The sequence below is a fragment of the Neofelis nebulosa genome, chromosome 15 (assembly GCF_028018385.1).
Source record: "Neofelis nebulosa isolate mNeoNeb1 chromosome 15, mNeoNeb1.pri, whole genome shotgun sequence".
Lineage (NCBI taxonomy): Eukaryota > Metazoa > Chordata > Mammalia > Carnivora > Felidae > Neofelis > Neofelis nebulosa.
The window spans coordinates 32,014,282-32,035,800 of NC_080796.1; the positions used below are offsets into that span (position 1 = coordinate 32,014,282).

Consider the following 21,519-nt stretch of genomic DNA (forward strand, 5'->3'; position numbering starts at 1 on the left):
GTGGGGACAAGACATTAGTCCAATGCATAAGGCCTACCTGCCTGTTGTTTAATCCTCCCCCTTAAGGCAGAGTGAGAGGTTGTTCAACTGCCTTGACAGTGAGGGGCCAGGCAGGCAGGGAAAGGATATCCTATTTGGAGACACCTGGGAGTCCTGGTTCCTAGGGAAGCCCAGGACGCCACTGGCTGCAAGTCCACCCGGGGACTGACTGTCACACGTTTCAGTTGCTGCCTCAGAGTGATTTTTGAGTGTGGACTGCCTCTAGCCTTGAGGCAATGCAGGTGATTGGGGATGGGCTCCAGCTTCTCAGGGCAGGAGGGCCCTGGCAGCCCAAAGTGGCTGAAGGTGCGCTTACTGCGCATGCGTGGGCTGTGAGGTCAGGTTAGTCAGGGACCTGGAACAGGGCAAGTGTCGGGACAGGCATGTCCCTGGTGACAGGCTTTTGGTGGTGCAAGGTATGGACGGAACTGTAAGGCCTACCTACCCATTATGCAGTATTCCCCCTAAAGGCAGAGCTGAAGGGTTTTCAACTGCTCTGCCGAGGACAGGCAGGGTGGTCGGGACAGGGTATCCCTCCACGAGGAGACACCTGGGAGTCCTGCTTCCTTGTTCGGGCCGGCACCCCATCAGGCAGCAAGTCCACAAGATGACTGACTGTTGCACATTTGCAGCTGCGGCCTCAGCTTTTTTCCCTCCACCCCAGAGGATATGCAAGTGGTCGGGGCCTGGCTGGAGCTCTATGAGCTTGGAGGGCCGGGTCTGCACAAGGCAGGCTTATGGGTGCGTACTGTGTGTGTGTGGTCCATGCAGATCAGGATAACCAGGGACTGTGACAGGAAAAATGTGGGCAAAAGCTGCTTATGAGAACGGGCCCTTGGTTTTATGAGGCCTGATTCCCTGAGTGGCCAGGGTATCCTCCTGTAAGAGACACTGGGGAGCCTTGATTGCTGGAGAAGCCCAGGACCTCATCAGGCAGCCAGTGCAGGTGTGGTCTGACTGTCGTCTATGTAAAGCTGCCACTTCAGGAAAGGGAAGGGATCCCTCCACCCATGAGGCTACGCAGGTGGTTAGGTCCCGGTTGAGCCGGGAGGCCACAGCCGCCCATGGCCAGATGATGGGGTACACACAGTGCTTGTGTGAGCCATGCAGGTCAGTGCAGTCAAGGAACAGGGCAAGTGTCAGGATAGGCCGTGTCCTCGGTGAGGGCTTTTGTGGATCAAAAGTATCTGCCTAATTCTGAGCCCTAATGTTTACAAACGCACACATTTCCCCCGAAGTCAGGACTGCAGGAAATTGGATGCCTTGTTAGGGGAGAGTGGGGCAGGTGAGCAGGGGTATCTTTCAATATGAGACACCTGGGAGTTTGATGCCTGAAGTCCGGAACCCTATCAGGCAGCCAGTCAAATGGAAACTGATAATTTCAAGTTGATGCTTCAGAAAGATTTTGGGGGTGTGCTCCTTCTACCTTGGAAACTGTCAGTAGTTGCAAACTGGCTCAAGCTATATCCACCTGGAGGGCCCTAGCTGCCAAAGTCTGGCTGTCCTGGTGTGGGCCACACAGGTCTGGGAGCTCAGGGACCTGCAACTGGGCAGTGCCTGGAGAATCCAGGCCTCAAGAGCAGTCTCATGGTGGGGGGGCTCTTGGCATCTGCCTTATTCTAAGCCCTAACCTGTAAAGATGCACCTGTGGAGGCCAAGGATAGGCCACCCTAACATGTGCCACTTTGGTACATTACTTAAGAAACAGCCAGTGCAAGAAAGTCACCCAAACCCCCCCTTTGTCTCCAGAAGGCAGGAAAAAAATCTCACATGTGAAAGGTGCCCTCCCCGGACCAAAATCTAAAAGATATCCACATCAGAGGTAGGGCATTCAGAGTTGAAAAGGCTGTATAAACAAACCTTATCACTTTTATTAATGACTGCCTCAGCCCAAATTCTGTTTAGAATTTCATGCGAATAGAAGCTCCCAAACATAAGTGTTCTCCTTTCTGTCAATTTCGGTCTAAAAAGTATAAAAGCTGCCTGCCTGGGTCTTTTCTTTGGTTCTCAATTTGGTTACAGACAGTGAGCTAAACTTTGTTTTCTTCTTCTGTGAATCTGTGTCCTGTCAGTTTAATTCTTAGGCCAGCTAGAGGAACTTTGGGGAAGAGGAAAATATTTCCTCCTCAAGAGCTGGCATAGTCAGCAAGACAAACTTCCCTGCCTGGACACTGTTAGCTGAGACATCCTGGGACATCTGAGCAGCAGCTGGCAGAAGATAGGAATATTTACATGTCAGCCCCTGGCTCTCTGCCCACAGGGTCTAATGGAGCAAGAGGGAGGAGTCCATTTTCTCTCACTTTCTAAGTTTAGATTAGTCAGATAAAACATTTGTGGAACTAGTTTCTTGGGCTTAGTGACTCTGGCAAATTTGGTAAAATACTCTTGGTGTGATTGATCCCTTTCCTCCCAGAGGTGGTTACTGTTTTCTTTGTCTTTTGTGTCATTGGTCACAAAAAGGATTTATAATACCACGGGGAAAGGACACCAGTCTAAGCCCTTATCCGCCTGCTGTTCAAGCCAGCCTCACAGAGTGGGGAGCTCAGGTTCTCCCAAGACCGGTGTCTGTGGGTCCTCTCTGTGAAAACAAGATGAAGTTTTTCCTTTCATCTTGTTCTGCATCCTAAGAACTTGGCTTTGTGACCAGTGAGAATATCTCTGGTCTCTGTCATCTGAAGGATGCACTTGCTGGGGTGTACCAGGTGGCCAGTGGGATAGAATACAGTTCTGAAACACAAGGCTCGCAGCAGCACTCTTTGTCGAGCCTCTCCCTTTCTCCAAGCTCTCAGTGGAGTTTGTCATGAGGGGTCCCAGCCATAAGGGATATGTGTGTCTCAACCTTCATTGATTGTTAATACTGGAAAGTCCCATTCCAGTGGTGCCTGCCTGGTGTCACAGATTAGCAGTCTGGGACTGGAGGTGTCTCACATTTCCAGGAGAGAACAGAGACACGGTCTTCACTACACCATCCTTACTGCCTGTGCAATGAACACCTTTGCTTTCTTAGAGGATTTTTGGGATCATGGGGGCCAGCATCGGTGATGCCTTCTCTGAGCATGCCCTTTGCATCCATGGTCTAAGCCTGGAAAGTTGACTTTGGGTCTTTCTGTTACAAGGTGTGTTGGTTTGAGTAGCCATTGAGGTTAATAAACGCCTACTGGTTAGTGGCCAGACGGTGGATCCTTTAAATTTGTTATATCTGAAAGGAAAGACAAGTCTTTGTCTTATTAGTAAAACAACTAGCTTAGGGACTCCCTTGGTAAGATAAAAGAAGGGAAATTAGACTTAAGACCAAATTTAATGTCTGCATCCAACTTAAATCCCCCTTCTCACAATCTGGCCCTATCTACCTGCTTTAACTTCCCTTTTCCTACATGATTTATAGGGAGCACTCTGGCCTAATCTCTAGGTTCAAAGTATACAGGTTACTCTTATAAATGCTGAAAGTGAGGGAATGAATTTAACCAGCTCCTGAGACTGGTAGTAAGGCTGGCTTTGCGCCTACTGTTTAGGCCTCTGCCAGCTTCACGCATTCCTATGCAATGTCCTTTATAGATCCATCCTAGACCCTCCCCCCCACCCCATCAAAATGAAATTCATGTCCCCTGAATAAGCATGTCTCTTCACTCATAAAGCCCTTTCCCTCCATTTTCAGAAGATCTCCCAAATTCAGGGAGCAATTAGAAAGATAGTCGTCATGCACAATACTTCCCCACAGAGAAAATAGGTGACCAAAATATCTCCTAGGTGCGTCTGCAGATGATCAGCAGAAGGGCTGATGTTCAGGGACTGATAGAAGCCAATGCTGAATTGTGTACACAGAAACAAGGCTTTTGTTAAAATGCTTTATAACAGACCTTATACAAAGGCCTAAGTTGTCTGATTTTCATTCTAGTTAAAATCTCCCTGATGTAAAGTAGCACGTTTAATTAAAAAGGTGGGTCAGTCCCTTAATACTTAGGCTATAAGCCAATTCCTTTGGGAGGATCAAAAACAACGATCTTTGTCTTGCAAATCTCTACAAAACCAGAAATGCAACTAAAGAAATGGCCAAAGCCCACCTATCTTTACTAACCTCCAAAGCTCACCTGTATCTCTCAAAATGCTTGTAGATAAGCATCAAGATATTGGAACAAAATTGTCCTGTATTTTAAAAAGGTCAATTACAGGGGTGCCTGGGTGGTTCTGTCGGTTAAGTGCTGACTTCAGCTCAGGCCATGCTCTCATGGTTCCTGGGTTTGAGCCTGCATCAGGCTCTGTGCTGACAGCCTGGAGCCTGCCTTGGATTCCGTGTCTCCCTCTCTCTCTGCTCCTTCCCCACTCGTGCTCTGTCTCTCTCTCAAAAATGAATGAAAATTTAAAAAAAAAATTTTTAAAAAGGTCAATTACAACTACCCCAAATATCTTAGAAAAAATGTGCATTATTTCTTTTTTAAAGTTAGAAATCTCATGTCTTTGAAACATAAACATAGCTCACAGTAACCTGAGAGTAAAGGGAAAAAATGGAAAGAGGCCTTTATTTAAAAAAATTTTTTTTTAAATGTTTATTTAATTTTTTATTTAGTTTTTTGAGACAGAGACAGAGCATGAACGAGGGAGGATCAGAGAGAGAGGGAGATACAGAATCTGAACAGACTCCAGGCTCTGAGCTGTCAGCACAGAGCCTGACGTGGGGCTCGAACTCAGACCGTGAGATCATGACCTGAGCTGAAGTTGGATGCTCAACCGACTGAGCCACCCAGGCGCCCCGAAAGAGGCCTTTAAAAAATACAAGCAGTTAAAATGAATCTTGTGCCCAAATTCTAGCACTGCCTCCTTAAGATTAGTGCCAGGGACAGATACAAATCTCAAAAGTCTTCCCCACAAATAGTAAAAGACTTTACTCATCTGAATGAGTAGACAGTTTATTCCAACTCTTATTTATAAACTGGTGAATTTTATAGTGTTTTAAAACAGAAGCTACAATACCTCTGTGTTTGTCTATATGTGTGTGTATTTGTGTACATTTTAGTTGTCGACCTTAAAAATAAAATGCCAGTTATTTTATCAGCAAAATGAATTTATTTGGGACTAGCAGCAGAATTGTAATTCAGGACAAGCTCCTGGGTGGCTCAGTCGGTTAGTTGGGCTAATATGGTTATGATTGCAGACAGGTTGAAACAAGCTATGGGAACATCTGGTCAAATCAATCTAACCTGATTGGTGACATCTATAGGCTTATATATGTATTCAGTTGTGGCATTGGACTATGGAGAAATTAGTTACAAGACCAAAGGGTCTCTGACACTGTGAACAAATTGGAGTTTCTGGTGACAGATTTAAAACTCAGAGAGGTTTTCCCTTTTTGCAATAGACTGAGAAATGCATATAGGAGTATTATCTCTCCAAGTGAAAGGGGCGGGGGGCAGGGCGGGAAACAAGGTAAGAAGGAACAGTAAGGAGAGGGCATACCGGCCTGTTCTTATGTCTTGGGAAAGCTGTCTTCTTCAGCTATATGTTTCAGTTCCTGGAAATCTTTACTTTTAGGTCACCTATGAGTGTGTGGATCTAGTCAGGGGTTGGTGCTTCCTTTAGATGTGACACATGAATCCAAGAGTCTGGTCTTTGGAGTTTGGTGACACAAGAGTTGGTCTGACAGTTCCTGATTAATGTCTTTCCAACGGGGTTGAAGAGAGTCTTTCTGGAGATATGTTTTCCAGTAGATAAAGTCCCCAGTTTATAAAGGTGATGTTTTAGTTTCTGTCTTCCACGAGCATATGCTGTGGAATGAATGCTCTACAAAAGTGTGATTATTTTTAATAGAAGCAATGAGGCCTTTCCAATATTGCAGTATATCTCCTTTTATTGACTGTTGGTCAAAGCAGGAAGTAGTTGCATTGGGTATGCTATTCCAAAGAGAACAGATTCTCATGAACTTGTGTAAATATATACATTGTCATAAATGATAAGAATATTTAATAAGAGTTTAATATTCGATAATTAATTAAATATTTAATAAGAATTTAATAAGAGTTTCAGAATTCTAGAGGGATCAGGTAGGGAGAAAAAGTTAAATGCTTTAATTTTCATTTAGAGATATACTTTACCTGGGTAGATCAGTCGGTTGAGCGTCCGACTTTGGCTCAGGTCATGATCTCGTGGTTCATGAGTTCGAGCCTCACGGCAAGCTCACTACTGTCAGCCTGTCAGTGAAGAGCCTGCTTCGGATCCTCTGCTCCTCTCCTTCTGCCCCTCTCCCGCTTGCTCTCTCCCCTAAAATAAGTAAATTAAATAAAAATATATTTTACAAAATTGTTGTGAGCTATAGATTATAGAAGAAAAACAGAAGTCCTTTAAATCTGGAAAACAAAACATTAAAGCAATCTATCAGAAATTCTTACCCAGTTCAGTGTTATAATCTTAAATTTATTAAAAACTATCAAATATTTCCCATAAATATCCTTGAAGATGAAGTACTTAAAATCATGGCTATAGATGACAAAAGACTTAAAAATAGCAATGGTTAGAGGTCTCATGAAAGTTTATTATGAGGTAATTGGCAAGGGAATTTGGTTATTTCTGTGACATACTTCAAGATATGTCATATCTCAATATATAAGAACATATCAGGGGCACCTGGGTGGCTCAGTTGGTTAAGCATCTGACTTTGGCTCAGGTCATGATTTCACACTCATGAGTTCAAGCCCTGCGTCAGGCTCTGTACTGAGAGCCTGGAGCCTGCTTCGGATTCTGTGTCTCTCTCTCTCTCTGCCCCTCTGTCTCTGTCTGTGTCTCTCTCAAAAATAAACAAACATTAAAAAAAAAAAAAGAACATATCAGATTTCAAGGAGTTTCACACAATTTATAGAACACTTATTTTAACATATATCTACACAAAAATATTCAAATTTAGCATCTCTTATTTGACAATACTTGTCATGTAATTTAAAATACCCAATGTACCTAATTAGTGCAGTTTAACCTTTCCCTTTTTATAAGGAGAGAGAGCAAACCTTTTGAGAAGTTTCAAGCATCTTGTGGAAATACTCAGTTACTTTTAGAGAAAAAGACTATTTAAAATTTAATTTTGAAAAAGAGGTTAGAGTGGGAGAGAGCCAAAGCATAAGAGTCTCTTAAAAACTGAGAACAAACTGAGGGTTGATGGGGGGTGGGAGGGAGGGGAGAGTGGGTGATGGGTATTGAGGAGGGCACCTTTTGGGACGAGCACTGGGTGTTGTATGGAAACCAATTTGACAATAAATTTCATAGATTAGAAAAAAAAAGTTTAAAAGCAATGAAAAAAAATTTAATTTTGAGAAGTTTGTAAAAAAAAAAAAAAAAAAAAAAATCAAAAGGTGTTGGACAGTTGACCAAATAGAATTACAGATCATTATGAAGCAGTATTTAATTGTCTATTTGTCCAAAGTGACAAGGGAAGATTTCAAAGGCTCACAAAGTTGAAGCAAAACTTAGCTCTCTTAATATGCAGAAGACTTGGTTTTCTTGAGTGCTCAGAGACCTGATGAAGACAAAACAAGAGCACCTGGGTGGCTCAGTCAGTTTACCATCTGACTTCAGCTCGGGTTTGTGAGTTCGAGCCCCGCATCGCCTCTGTGCTGACACCTCAGAGCCGGGAGCCTGCTTTGGAACCTGTGACTCTTTCTCTCCCTGTCCCTCCCCTGTTCCTATTCTGTCTCTCAAATGTAAATAAGTATTAAAAATTTTTTTTAAAAAGACACAATATAAAACCTTTGTTTCCTATGCAGATTATATTAAACGTAAGGAAAACATTTGTTTACAACTTCTTATTGAAAACAGACTGATAATATAATAAAACTTTGTTCTTTTAACCAAAGAAAAATGTTGATTATGAATTTTAAAAATATTTTTGATATTAAAACTCTTTTTTAACTTAAATACATTCTAATTTTAGGTTGACTATATAGAATTCATTTCTCTATATTTCTTTTCCATAAAGCTTCTACAACTTTATATATCTACTTAAAATGAATTTTTTTCTTTTTTTTTTCAACATATGAAGTTTATTGTCAAATTGGTTTCCATACAACATCCAGTGCTCATCCCAAAATGTGCCCTCCTCAATACCCATCACGCACGCTCCCCTCCCTCCCACCCCCCATCAACCCTCAGTTTGTTCTCAGTTTTTAAGAGACTCTTATGCTTTGGCTCTCTTCCACTCTAACCTCTTTTTTTTTTCTTCCCCTCCCCCATGGGCTTCTGTTAAGTTTCTCAGGATCCACATAAGAGTGAGACCATATGGTATCTGTCTTTCTCTGTATGGCTTATTTCACTTAGCATCACACTCTCCAGTTCCATCCACGTTGCTACAAAAGGCCATATTTCATTCTTTCTCATTGCCATGTAGTACTCCATTGTGTATATAAACCACAACTTCTTTATCCATTCATCAGTTGATGGACATTTAGGCTCTTTCCATAATTTGGCTATTGTTGAGAGTGCTGCTAGAAACATTGGGGTACAAGTGCCCCTATGCATCAGTACTCCTGTATCCCTTGGGTAAATTCCTAGCAGTGCTATTGCTGGGTCAAAGGGTAGGTCTATTTTTAATTTTTTGAGGAACCTCCACACTGTTTTCCAGAGTGGCTGCACCAATTTGCATTCCCACCAACAGTGCAAGAGGGTTCCTGGTTCTCCACATCCTCGCCAGCATTTATAGTCTCCTGATTTCTTCATTTTGGCCACTCTGATTGGTGTGAGGTGATATCTGAGTGTGGTTTTGATTTGTATTTCCCTGATGAGGAGCGACACTGAGCCTCTTTCATGTGCCTGTTGACCATCTGGATGTCTTCTTTAGAGAAGTGTCTATTCATGTTTTCTGCCCATTTCTTCACTGGATTATTTGTTTCTTGGGTGTGGAGTTTGATGAGCTCTTTATAGATTTTGGATACTAGCCCTTTGTCTGATATGTCATTTGCAAATATCTTTTCCCATTCCGTTGGTTGCCTTTTAGTTTTGTTGGTTGTTTCCTTTGCTGTGCAGAAACTTTTTATCTTCATAAGGTCCCAGTAGTTCATTTTTGCTTTTAATTCCCTTGCCTTTGGGGATGTGTCAAGTAAGAGATTGCTACGGCTGAGGTCAGAGAGAGAGGTCTTTTCCTGCTTTCTCCTCTAGGGTTTTGATGGTTTCCTGTCTCACATTCAGGTCCTTTATCCATTTTGAGTTTATTTTTGTGAATGGTGTGAGAAAGTGGTCTAGTTTCAACCTTCTGCATGTTGCTGTCCAGTTCTCCCAGCACTATTTGTTAAAGAGACTGTCTTTTTTCCATTGGGTGTTCTTTCCTGCTTTGTCAAAGATTAGTCGGCCATACGTTTGTGGGTGTAGTTTTGGGGTTTCTATTCTATTCCATTGGTCTATGTGTCTGTTTTTGTGCCAATACCATGCTGTCTTGATGATTACAGCTTTCTAGTAGAGGCTAAAGTCTGGGATTGTGATGCCTCCTGCTTTGGTCTTCTTCTTCAAAATTACTTTGGCTATTCGGGGCCTTTTGTGGTTCCATATGAATTTTAGGGTTGCTTGTTTTAGTTTCGAGAAGAATGCTGGTGCAATTTTGATTGGGATTGCATTGAATGTGTAGATAGCTTTGGGTAGTATTGACATTTTGACAATATTTATTCTTCCAATCCATGAGCATGGAATGTTTTTCCATTTCTTTATATCTTCTTCAATTTCCTTCATAAGCTTTCTATAGTTTTCAGCATACAGATATTTTACATCTTTGGTTAGGTTTATTCCTAGGTATTTTATGCTTCTTGGTGCAATTGTGAATGGGATCAGTTTCTTTATTTGTCTTTCTGTTGCTTCATTATTAGTGTATAAGAATGCACCTGATTTCTGTACATTGATTTTGTATCCTGCAACTTTGCTGAATTCATGTATCAGTTCTAGCAGACTTTTGGTGGAGTCTATCGGATTTTCCATGTATAATATCATGTCATCTGCAAAAAGTGAAAGCTTGACTTCATCTTTGCCAATTTGGATGCCTTTGATTTCCTTTTGTTGTCTGATTGCTGATGCTAGAACTTCTAATACTGTGTTAAACAACAGCGGTGAGAGTGGGCATCCCTGTCGTGTTCCTGATCTCAGGGAAAAAGCTCTCAGTTTTTCCCCATTGAGGATGATATTAGCTGTGGGATTTTCATAAATGGCTTTTATGATCTTTAAGTATGTTCCTTCTATCCTGACTTTCTCGAGGGTTTTTATTAAGAAACGTTGCTGAATTTTGTCAAAGGCCTCTTCTGCATCGATTGACAGGATCATCATATGGTTCTTTTCTTTTATTAATGTGATGTATCACATTGATTGATTTGTGAATGTTGAACCAGCCCTGCATCCCAGGAATGAATCCCACTTGATCATGGTGAATAATTCTTTTTATATGCCATTGAATTCGATTTGCTAGTATCTTATTGAGAATTTTTGCATCCATATTCATCAGGGATACTGGCCTGTAGTTCTCTTCTTTTACTGGGTCTCTGTCTGGTTTAGGAATCAAAGTAATACTGGCTTCATAGAATGAGTCTGGAAGTTTTCCTTCCTTTTCTACTTTTTGGAATAGCTTGAGACGGATAGGTATTATCTCTGCTTTAAATGTCTGGTAGAACTCCCCTGGGAAGCCATCTGGTCCTGGACTCTTATTTGTTGGGAGATTTTTGATGACTGATTCAATTTCTTCGCTGGTTATGGGTCTGTTCAAGCTTTCTATTTTCTCCTGATTGAGTTTTGGAAGCATGTGGGTGTTTAGGAATTTGTCCATTTCTTCCAGGTTGTCCAGTTTGTTGGCATATAATTTTTCATAGTGTTCCCTGATAATTGCTTATATCTCTGAGGGATTGGTTGTAATAATTCCATTTTCATTCATGATTTTATCTATTTGGGTCATCTCCCTTTTCTTTTTGAGAAGCCTGGCTAGAGGTTTGTCAATTTTGTTTATTTTTTCAAAAAACCAACTCTTGGTTTCATTGATCTGCTCTACAGTTTTTTTAGATTCTATATTGTTTATTTCTGCTCTGATCTTTATGATTTCTCTTCTTCTGCTGGGTTTAGGCTGCCTTTGCTGTTCTGCTTCTATTTCCTTTAGGTGTGCTGTTAGATTTTGTATTTGGGATTTTTCTTGTTTCTTGAGATAGGCCTGGATTGCAATGTATTTTACTCTCGGGACTGCCTTCGCTGCATCCCAAAGCGTTTGGATGGTTGTATTTTCATTTTCATTTGTTTCCATATATTTTTTAATTTCTTCTCTAATTGCCTGGTTGACCCATTCATTCTTTAGTAGGGTGTTCTTTAATCTCCATGCTTTTGGAGGTTTTCCAGACTTTCTCCTGTGGTTGATTTCAAGCTTCATAGCATTGTGGTCTGAAAGTATGCATGGTATGATTTCAATTCTTGTATACTTATGAAGGGCTGTTTTGTGACCCAGTATGTGATCTATCTTGGAGAATGTTCCATGTGCACTCGAGAAGAAAGTATATTCTGTTGCTTTGGGATGCAGAGTTCTAAATGTATCTGTCAAGTCCATCTGATCCAATGTATCATTCAGGGCCCTTGTTTCTTTATTGACCGTGTGTCTAGATGATCTATCCATTTCTGTCAGTGGAGTGTTAAAGTCCCCTGCAATTACCACATTCTTATCAATAAGGTTGTTTATGTTTGTGAGTAATTGTTTTATATATTTGGGGGCTCCTGTATTCGGCGCATAGACATTTATAATTGTTAGCTTTTCCTGATGGATAGACCCTATGATTATTATATAATGCCCTTGTTCATCTCTTGTTACAGCCTTTAATTTAAAGTCTAGTTTGTCTGATATAAGTATGGCTACTCCAGCTTTCTTCTGACTTCCAGTGGCATGATAAATAGTTCTCCATTCCCTCACTCTCAATCTGAAGGTGTCCTCAGGTCTAAAATGAGTCTCTTGTAGACAGCAAATAGATGGGTCTTGTTTTTTTAACCATTCTGATACCCTATGTCTTTTGGTTGGCACATTTAATCCATTTACATTCAGTGTTAGTATAGAAAGATATAGGTTTAGAGTCATTGTGATGTCTGTAGGCTTCATGCCTGTAGCGACGTCTCTGGTACTTTGTCTCACAGGATCCCCCTTAGGAGCTTGTAGGGCTGGTTTAGTGGTGATGAATTCCTTCAGTTTTTGTTTGTTTGGGAAGACCTTTGTCTCTCCTTCTATTCTAAATGACAGACTTGCTGGATAAAGGATTCTCAGCTGCATATTTTTCTGTTCATCACATGGAAGATCTCCTGCCATTCCTTTCTGGTCTGCCAAGTTTCAGTAGAGAGATCAGTCATGAGTCTTATAGGTCTCCCTTTATATGTTACGGCACGTTTACCTCTAGCTGCTTTCAGAATTTTCTCTTTATCCTTGTATTTTGCCAATTTCACTATTGTATGTCATGCAGAAGATCGATTCAAGTTCTGTCTGAAGGGAGTTCTCTGTGCCTCTTGGATTTCAATGCCTTTTTCCTTCCCCAGATCAGGGAAGTTCTCAGCTATTATTTCTTCAAGTACACCTTCAGCACCTTTCCCTCTCTCTTCCTCCTCTGGAATACCAATTATGCGTATATTATTTCTTTGTAGTGTATCACTTAGTTTTCTAATTTTCCCCTCATACTCCTGGATTTTTTTTATATCTCTTTTTCTCAGCTTCTTCTTTTTCCATAATTTTATCTTCTAGTTCACCTATTCTCTCCTCTGCCTCTTCAGTCCGAGCCGTAGTTGTCTCCATTTTATTTTGCAGTTCATTGACCGCATTTTTTAGCTCCTCCTGGCTGTTCCTTAGTCCCTTGATCTCTGATGTCTGTAGCAATAGATTCTCTGCTGTCCTTTATACTGTTTTCAAGCCCAGCGATTAATTTTATGACTATTATTTAAATTCACTTTTTGTTATATTGTTTAAATCCTTTTTGATCAGTTCGTTAGCTGTCGTTATTTCCTGGACGTTTTTCTGAGGGGAATTCTTCCATTTCGTCATTTTGGATAGTCCCTGGAGTTGTGCGGGACTGTGGGGCACTTCCCCTGTGCTGTCTTGAATAACTTGCGTTCGTGGGCGGGGCCGCAGTCAGACCTGATGTCTGCCCCCAGCCCACTGCTGGGGCCACAGTCAGACTGGTGTGTGCCTTCTCTTCCCCTCTCCTAGGAGCGGGATTCACTGTGGGGTGGCACGGCCTGTCTGGGCTACTTGCACACTGCCAGGCTTGTGGTGCTGGGGATCTGGCGTATTAGCTGGGGTGGATCGGCAAGGTACACAGGGGCGGGAGGGGCAGGCTCAGCTCGCTTTTCCTTCAGAGATCCACTTCGGGAGGGGCCCTGTAGCACCAGGAGGGAGTCAGACCCGCCGAGGGATGGATCTGCAGAAGCACAGAGTTGGGTGTTTGAGCGGAGCGAGCAAGTTCCCTGGCAGGATCTGGTTCCCTTTGGGATTTTGGCTGGGGGATGGGCGAGGGAGATGGCACTGGTGAGCGCCTTTGTTCCCCGCCAAACTGAGCTCTGTGTCCCGGGGCTCAGCAACTCTCCCTCCCATTGTCCTCCAGCCCTCCCGTTCTCCAAGCAGAGCTGTTAGCTTATAAGCTTCCAGATGTCAAGTCCCGCTTGGCGGTTTTCTGGGTTTCTGGGATCAGCAGGACGCACGGTGAGCCCAGCGTCCTCCTATGCCGCCATCTTCCCAGGATTCGCCCAAAGTGAATTTTTTTAAAATTCTGAAACAATCATTTTACTTTAGAACAAAATTTTTTTTTACTTTACTAAGAAAAAACCCCAAAAACCCTCATATTCTTTGTAATTTTTTAAAATATTTATTCATTTTTGAGAGAATATGAGCAGGGGAAGGGCAGAGAGAGAGGGAGACACAGAATCTGAAGCAGGCTCTAGGCTCTGAGTTGTCAGCATAGAGCCCAATGTGGGGCTCGAACTCATGAACAATGAGATCATGACCTGAGCTAAAGTTGGACACTCAACCCACTGAGCCACCCAGGTGCCCCCAAAACCCTCATATTTCTTCATACCTTTCCTTATCTAAAACACACATTCTATTTTTTAAACTTATTTTTCATATGTATTTTCTTTCACTTTTATTATTTCTAGTAGTTTTAGGAAAACACCTTTTTGGGTGACAATTTCAACTTTAAGAGTTCAAATGTCATTTTCTCAATTTCAAAAACTTACAGAGCTTATCTAGAAAAGAAATGTAAGACAGTCGTCACAGAGTAATTACAGATTTACTCTTAGAGGATAGTATAATTGCTCAGGTATTACATTAAAAGAATGTAAACTTCTCTTACATAATCTAGTTATAAACCATATGCTTTTTGGAAACTATAGAATGAGATTTCCTCATGTGTATAGGCTCATCCTCACACCGCTCTGTTGGACCGGGAGTGATCAAACAGGAAGGGGCAACAGGATCCTCACTGTATTGTTGAAGAGGTCGCACTAAGCTGAATGGCAGAATGAAGATCTGAAAAATAGGACAACTTTTAAACTGATGGCAGAGCGACAAGGGCTCTGGAGGGCTTCACCAGAACTCCAAGCCTTGCAAGGAGTTAGAAGATAAGGGGAGTATTCCTTTACATAGATGGTTGCCTGAGTGCAAATCTGAAAAGAACACAAAAAAGTATGAGCCTATCAAAAAGTGATTACAGAGAACTGGAGCCCGCCCTCTTCCCCTGCGGTCGGGTCCGGAGCGATCTGTGAGCTGCTAATTGTTGCTGCAGGTTCTTTCAGGTCTGCGTGTCTTTTCTCAGCACTTTGCAAGGCTAGAAAAGGAGGAGGAATCTATTCAGAATCCCTGCAGGACAGGAAAAGGAGGGGAAATCTCAACATGGAAAAACTCTGCAATGAAAATGAAGGAATGTCTGAGAACCAAGGAGAGATGGAATGTAAAGAACAGCCACAGGATGTGGGAAAGCCAGAAGTAGCTTGTACTTTGGAAGACAAGGAAAAGTTAGAAAACGAGAGAAAGACAGAAGATGAGGAAATACTAAAGGATAAGGAAAAGCCAGAGAGTATGACAAAGCCAAAAAATGGAAAGCCAGAGAATGAGGGAAAGCCAGAGAATGAGGGACAGCCAGTGATCGAGGAAAAGCCAGTGAGCGAGGGAGGGCCAAAAGAAGGAAAACCAGTGAGTGAGGGAAAGCCAAAAGAAGAAAAACCAGAGAGTGAGGAAAAGCCAAAAGAAGAAAAACCAGCCAGTGAACCAAGGGCTGCAGGAAAGCGCCCAGCTGGGGATGATGTACCCAGGAAGGCCAAAAGAAAAACCAACAAGGGGCTGGCTCAGTGCCTCAAGGAATATAAGGAGGCCATACATGATATGCATTTGAGCAATGAGGAGATGATTAGAGAATTTGATGAGATGGCCAGGGTGGAGGATGAGGTGAAGAAAACCAGGCAGAAATTGGGGGGGTTTATGTGGATGCAAAAAAGTTTACAGGACCCCTTCCACCCGAGGGGCCCAAGGGAACTCAGGGGTGACTGCAGGGCCCCACAAAGGGGCTTTGAAGACATTCCTTTTGTGTAGTGCCCCTGGCAGGCATTTGTCAGGCCATGTGCTTTAACCTTACGCTAATACTTGCTTTAGCGATCACTATTAGTCCTCGATGTTTCAGTAGTAGATTTTTGTCCATTGCATGGAAAAATGTTTATGGCACATTGTAAAATTAAAAAGAAAAAGTTTGATGAACCATAAAAAAAAAAAAGTGATTACAGTTTGGCTTTGAGGGTTTATCACTGTGTGTGTACAGGACAGAGAGGGTGGTTGTTTTGCATTCCCCACTTCAGCTGGCTGAACAGACCCCTTTGTTGCTCACCTGACTGTGATATAAGAGTAGTGGCTTTCAAACACATTGGATTGTTCCTTGGCAAGAATATAGTGTAGTATATTAGGGCCCATCATATATACCTATGTCTATAAAACTATATAGGTAACAGGGAGCCCTGATTGCTAGAGAAGCCCAGGGCCACATAGGCAACCTATCTAAGTGGGGACTGACTACGGCCAGTTTAAAAGCTGCTGCGTCACAAAGATTTTCTAGAGGGAGGCTCTCTTCCATCTGAGGCTGCTCAAGTGCTTGGGGTCAGCTGGAGCTCCATAGGCCTGGAATGCCCATGGAATGCCTAACCCAAGGCTGGCTGATAGGGGGAACTGCACACATGCCTGCAGGGTAGTTGGGGACCTAAACCAGGACACATATTCCTCCAATTAAACCTCCTACAAGGCCAACAAGGAACTGAAAGAATTTCCTTCTTTTTAGTGAATCTGTTTTTGACATAGGTTGTGCTAAAACTGAGCACAATTTTGGGACCTATATCTGGCTTGAAAATCCTGCATATTAAACTTCAGAACATAGCCTACTATTGTAAGTTCCAATATGACCAGGACAGGTTTTAGTAACATAGGTTCCCATATTCTTGGGGTAGAAAAATATGGTGTAAGAAAGAAGCCTCATGGGGGCACCAGGGTGGTTCAGTCGGTTGAGCATCTGACTTCAGCTCAGATCATGATCACACAGTTTGTGGACTCGAGCCTCACATCAGGCTCTGTGCCAACAGCTCAGAGACTGGAGTCTGTTTCAGATTCTGTGTCTCCATCTCTGTCTGCCTCTCTTCCACTCAAGCTCTGTCTCTCTCTCTCTCTCTCTCTCTCAAAAATAAATAAAACATGAAAATAAATTTAAAAAAAGAGGTCTCATATATACCATGAAGGATAATGATATGTGTTATATGCTAAGTTTCCTATGCAAATTTCACTATATACCTTACAGGATGTCTCTGTTCATTTAAAGTCTGGCTATAGTATCCATGGATCTATTGTTCATTTTCTAATAGGTGATTATGGATTAAATAGTGTTAATTGGGAGTGTAGCAAATTATCAATTTTTGACCTATTTATACTTAAAGATATAATCATCCATTCTGCATATTAAGCAGCTGCTCTTTTACAAATACTAGCACAGAGTAAATCAGGAGTTAAATCTGGGTTATTGTCACAGAGTCTCTGCCATGTGTCCAGTGCTGAACTCAAAAGTAAGATAAGGGAAAAATAGAAAAGTTAGTCCCTGGTTGTCTTGGTATATACACTGGGTTACAATAGCAAAGGCACGTTAGTAATTCCGGTGAATCTTCATCCTCCAACTCAATGTCTAGTAGGGAGTGTTGTTGAGGATCCTTGTGGATTCTTGTGGAGCTTTCCACTGCTTCATCAGCATCCCTGAATATTTGGTTTCTCCATTGATTGAAGGATTCCCAGCAAATAGATGGCACTGATAATAAAGGATGGGATGGAGAGGCTGGGCTTGGTGATGTGGATAATGTTGGGGATGCTGGTGAGTTCTCAGTTGCAATAAGGTGACCAGGCTGATTTCTGAAGAAAGTGGAGGATGTCACAGAGGGTGGAGTATCTAGACCAGAAGGTTGCATTCTGCTTCAGAACGGTGGCACAACTGCTCTTGCTGGAGATGTCAGAAGATTATCCATCACTGCAGTGAGTATGGTAACCAACAAAAAACAGTAGGCAGTATGGTATAGCCAACAGGCAGCGTGCTACTGACCAGGTTAGAGATACTGAGAGTTAAAGATGCATAGTGGATTCATGCCTACAAAATATAGGTAGGTGTACTATACTATAAATTTTCAATTCTTCCTTGTTGTTCTTGCCACTTAAGGAAATCTATAGTTATTATGGCCATTGTTCCAATACTCCTCTAAGTACAATCATCCCTCACATGTTAGGCTAAATATTAGGCATCTGGTACTGATAAAATAAAAGATGGTGTTCTTCCCTCCTGAAATTGTTATGGAGGCATCACATTATTTTCCTTAACTTGATGTGATATACTTTTTCCTTTGGTCACCCAATAGGTTTGATTAGTAGCAGGTGCTATTTTCCCCTGAGTACTATATATATTATTATGTTTTGTTTTGTAAAGTTTATTTATTTTGAGAGAGAGAGAGAGAGAGCGAGCAGGGGAGGGGCAGAGAGAGAGGGAAAGAGAGGATCCCAAGGAAACTCCACACTGCCAGTGCAGAGCCTGACTCGAGTCTCGAACTCATGAACCATGAGATCATGACCTGAGCTGAGACAAAGATTCAGACACTTAATTGACTGAGCCACCCAGGTGCCCCTATATATTATGTTTTTAATTAATACTTTTCCTTTTAGTTTAGATTCTGGGGTGTTTGTGCTAATTCTTATCTCCGTGGATGACTGCAATATTTATTTAATAGTTTTTCCATCCTTTATATAATGATGATTTGGAGATCTTGCCACCCCCAGATTGTTTTGGTCCAAGCTTTCATATCTGGATTGTTAGTAAGCATTCTAAGCTTTTGCTTGAGTAAACCATTATACTTCTCAATTGATCCAGAGGCAACTGGATTGTAGGGTAAGTTGACATTCCAATTATGACTTCTTCCTTAGCTCATTCTTATATTCACTTTCCTGTGAAGTGGGCTGTAATCTGATTTTATTATGGTTGTAATACCATAGCAAGCATTGGTATTTTCTATTCTGATGGTGAATTTTTAAAAATAATTTCCCTGCAAGGATAGGATGATCCTATTGGTGATCATGTGTCTACAATGGCACATGCATATAGTTTATTCTTTGATATGGGCAAATGTCCTGTATAATCAATTTGTATAATATTGAAGGGTCTGTCACTTTAACCTTATCTGGTGTATTCATTAATTACTTCCAAGCTTTAAACTTTCAGCGATTCTCATATTTCTTAATTTGAAATTGAAGACATTTCATGGGTATATACATGCTTCTTTCCTCTAACCATGTTCTAGTGCCGTGTGTAACAGCATGACTTCTTTGGTGATGTGCCCATGCAATGATCCTATCAGTTGGCATAGCTGTGCATTTAGATTTTACATTCTAATGTTTTTCTTCTTTATTTATGGTTATGTTTTGAATTGGTTATCTCCTTAGCCATGAATCATTATTTTTTTTAAGATAAATTTTAGGATTCTTTGATTTACTAGTTTTCTTGTTGAGTTTATCTACCTAGTTATTAAATTTAGTTACTTCACAGTTGTCCTTTTGATCTGTAGAGACATGTATGATGAACAGGGCCATGTTAGCCAGTGATATTTTCTGCCATCTGTCCTTACTGCATATGCTATTTCTCATTTTCCATTCATTTTCCTGCCATGTTCCTGACCAAAGAGCTTTTCCATTAGCTACTTCCCATGGGTCTGATAAAACATGTGTCATTCTACTTTTTTTTTGAACTGAGTGTTCCCTCATCAATTTTAAAATTAGTTCGGTGTACTGTGCTGCTTTTCCAGAGCCTGCTTCTGTCAGGATGAGACCATCATTAGTCCTCAGGGTTGCAGTCTACCAGTATAATCCAGATGATGTCATGGAGGCTGATTCATCTGTAAACCATTCAGAGGACCAGGGTGCTCCCATTGCCCAAGTGCTCAAGCTTGGATAGGCTTACCCTGTTGGAAATTCTAGCAACTTCACTATTGGTATTGCAGAGATTTCCTCAGTTCATGCAGATGGTTCAAACTTCATCCATTAGTCCTGCTTGGAAAAACACAATTTCCACTTAGAACTTTATGGTCAGGAGTTATTCCCCTCTGTCAGGGGTCTGCTTTACCCACTCCAAAATAGGCTATTGGCATTTAACTATAATTGGTTTATATTCTGTTACTGGCTCTGTGTTCTGTAGGACCACATAGAGTGCCTAAGTGAGCATTCCAATTGGTTAGTTATCTGGTCTTGGACCATGGGAACTTATTAGTCCTAAACACAATCTGGTAAAATTGAGGTCCTGCAATGTTTTAATCCACAGACACCATGTTGTAAACCTTGTGAGTATAGACACTTCAGTTTATATTTGGAGTCCTTACTATCTGACACCAATATATTAAGAATTTGAGTGCATTTTTGAAATAACTGAAGCCTGCTTTTTGAGTCGCTGTCCAACTGAATTCCCTATCTTCCTTGTTACTTCAGAAATGTGTTTTAGTATTATCCCCATTAGAGGTATGTGCTGTTTCCAATATCTAAACAGTCCTGTCAGTTTCTGAGCTGCTGCTTTTGTGGTAGGAGCTGGGATGCAATCTATCTTGTTTATGACTGGGTCTGTTATTTTTCTGTCTTCAGAGGACCAAATTATGCCTAGAAATTTTACAGTAGTGTGGGGTTCTTAGATGTTACTTGGGTCAATTGTCCATGCTCTCAGTGTAAGGAATTCAATTAACTCTATTACAACCCTAGTCTGTTCCAAGTTAGCACCATAAATGAGCATGTCACCAATATAAGAAATGCTGGTGTGTGTGTGTGTGTGTGTGTGTGTGTGTGTGTGTTGTTTTCCTGAAAAGCCTGGATGTCTTGTGTTAGAAGGTTGTGTGCTATTACTGGCTGTTAAGGTCTCCTGTTGGTAATCTAGTAAACTGATATAATTTGCCTTGTCATGTGAATGCAGTCAGGAGTAGGTTCTCCTTATCAACTGGAATAGCAAAGAACATGTCACATGAATATATAGCCAAGAATAAGTTCCAGATCCAGTGGTGGTATTGTTTATGCCTGTATTCAGGAGTGCTCCTTCAATTGGGTAGAGTATTTACATTCCTAATATCTACTAGATAAATCTATCTGACCTTTCTGGATTTTTGACAGGACAGATTTATTTATATGGTGAAATAGTAGGAACAATCATTTGTTTCTTTAGAAGTTCCTGAATGGTTCCTTATGATGTGTCCTATTATATCAATTCCAAGAATTTTTTCTAAATTGGGACTTTGAAGGCACTTAAAGTCTGTCCTCAGGCGGGGCACCTGGGTGGCTCAGTCGGTTAAGTGCCTGACTTCAGCTCAGGTCATGATCTCACGGTTTGTGGGTTTAATCCCCGCATTGGGCTCTCTGCTGACAGCTCAGAGCCTGGAGCCTGCTTTGGATTCTATGTTTCCCTCTCTCTCTGCCCCTCCCTTACTCGTGCTCTGTCTCTGTCTCAAAAATAAACATTAAAAGAAATAAAGTCTGTCCTCAGGGGCATCTGGCTGGCTCAGTCAGTAGAGTGTGTGACTTTTGATCTCAGGTTTGTGAGTTTGAGTCCCACATTGGGTATAGAGATTGCTTAAAAATAAAATCTTAAAAAAAAATCTGCCCTCATTGTTAGGAATCTATGTGTATATTCATGTGCATGGGGCTAATTTTCCTTCTAATCCTTCAGTTGGTCCCTTTTTATTGTTTAAATTCTCAAATTAGTAGGATATCTTTGTATCAAAATTAGTAGGATATCTTTGTATCATTGTTACTGGGACCCTGTATCTAACAATACAGCAGTATACATAATATTTTTATTTGCAAGAGAAGTTTCTATTTATACGGCCAGTGTAACATATGGGCAATTGTCTCTGGCCTGGGCCAAGGATAAAAAACTGCTGCGTCTTGTGGGGAGCTCACAGGGTTTGCTCTCTTGGGTTAGCAGTGATTTGTCT

At 41.5% G+C, this 21,519-nt stretch overlaps 1 protein-coding gene across 1 annotated transcript; it reads left to right on the top strand.

Moving 5' to 3' along the window:
• Positions 1-14,713: 14,713 nt before the first annotated feature.
• LOC131495779 (transcription elongation factor A protein-like 4) lies at positions 14,714-15,745 on the top strand. Its single transcript, XM_058700914.1, has one exon. The coding sequence runs from the start codon at positions 14,888-14,890 to the stop codon at positions 15,581-15,583; it is 696 nt and encodes a 231-aa protein (XP_058556897.1). The 5' UTR covers positions 14,714-14,887; the 3' UTR covers positions 15,584-15,745.
• Positions 15,746-21,519: the final 5,774 nt, after the last annotated feature.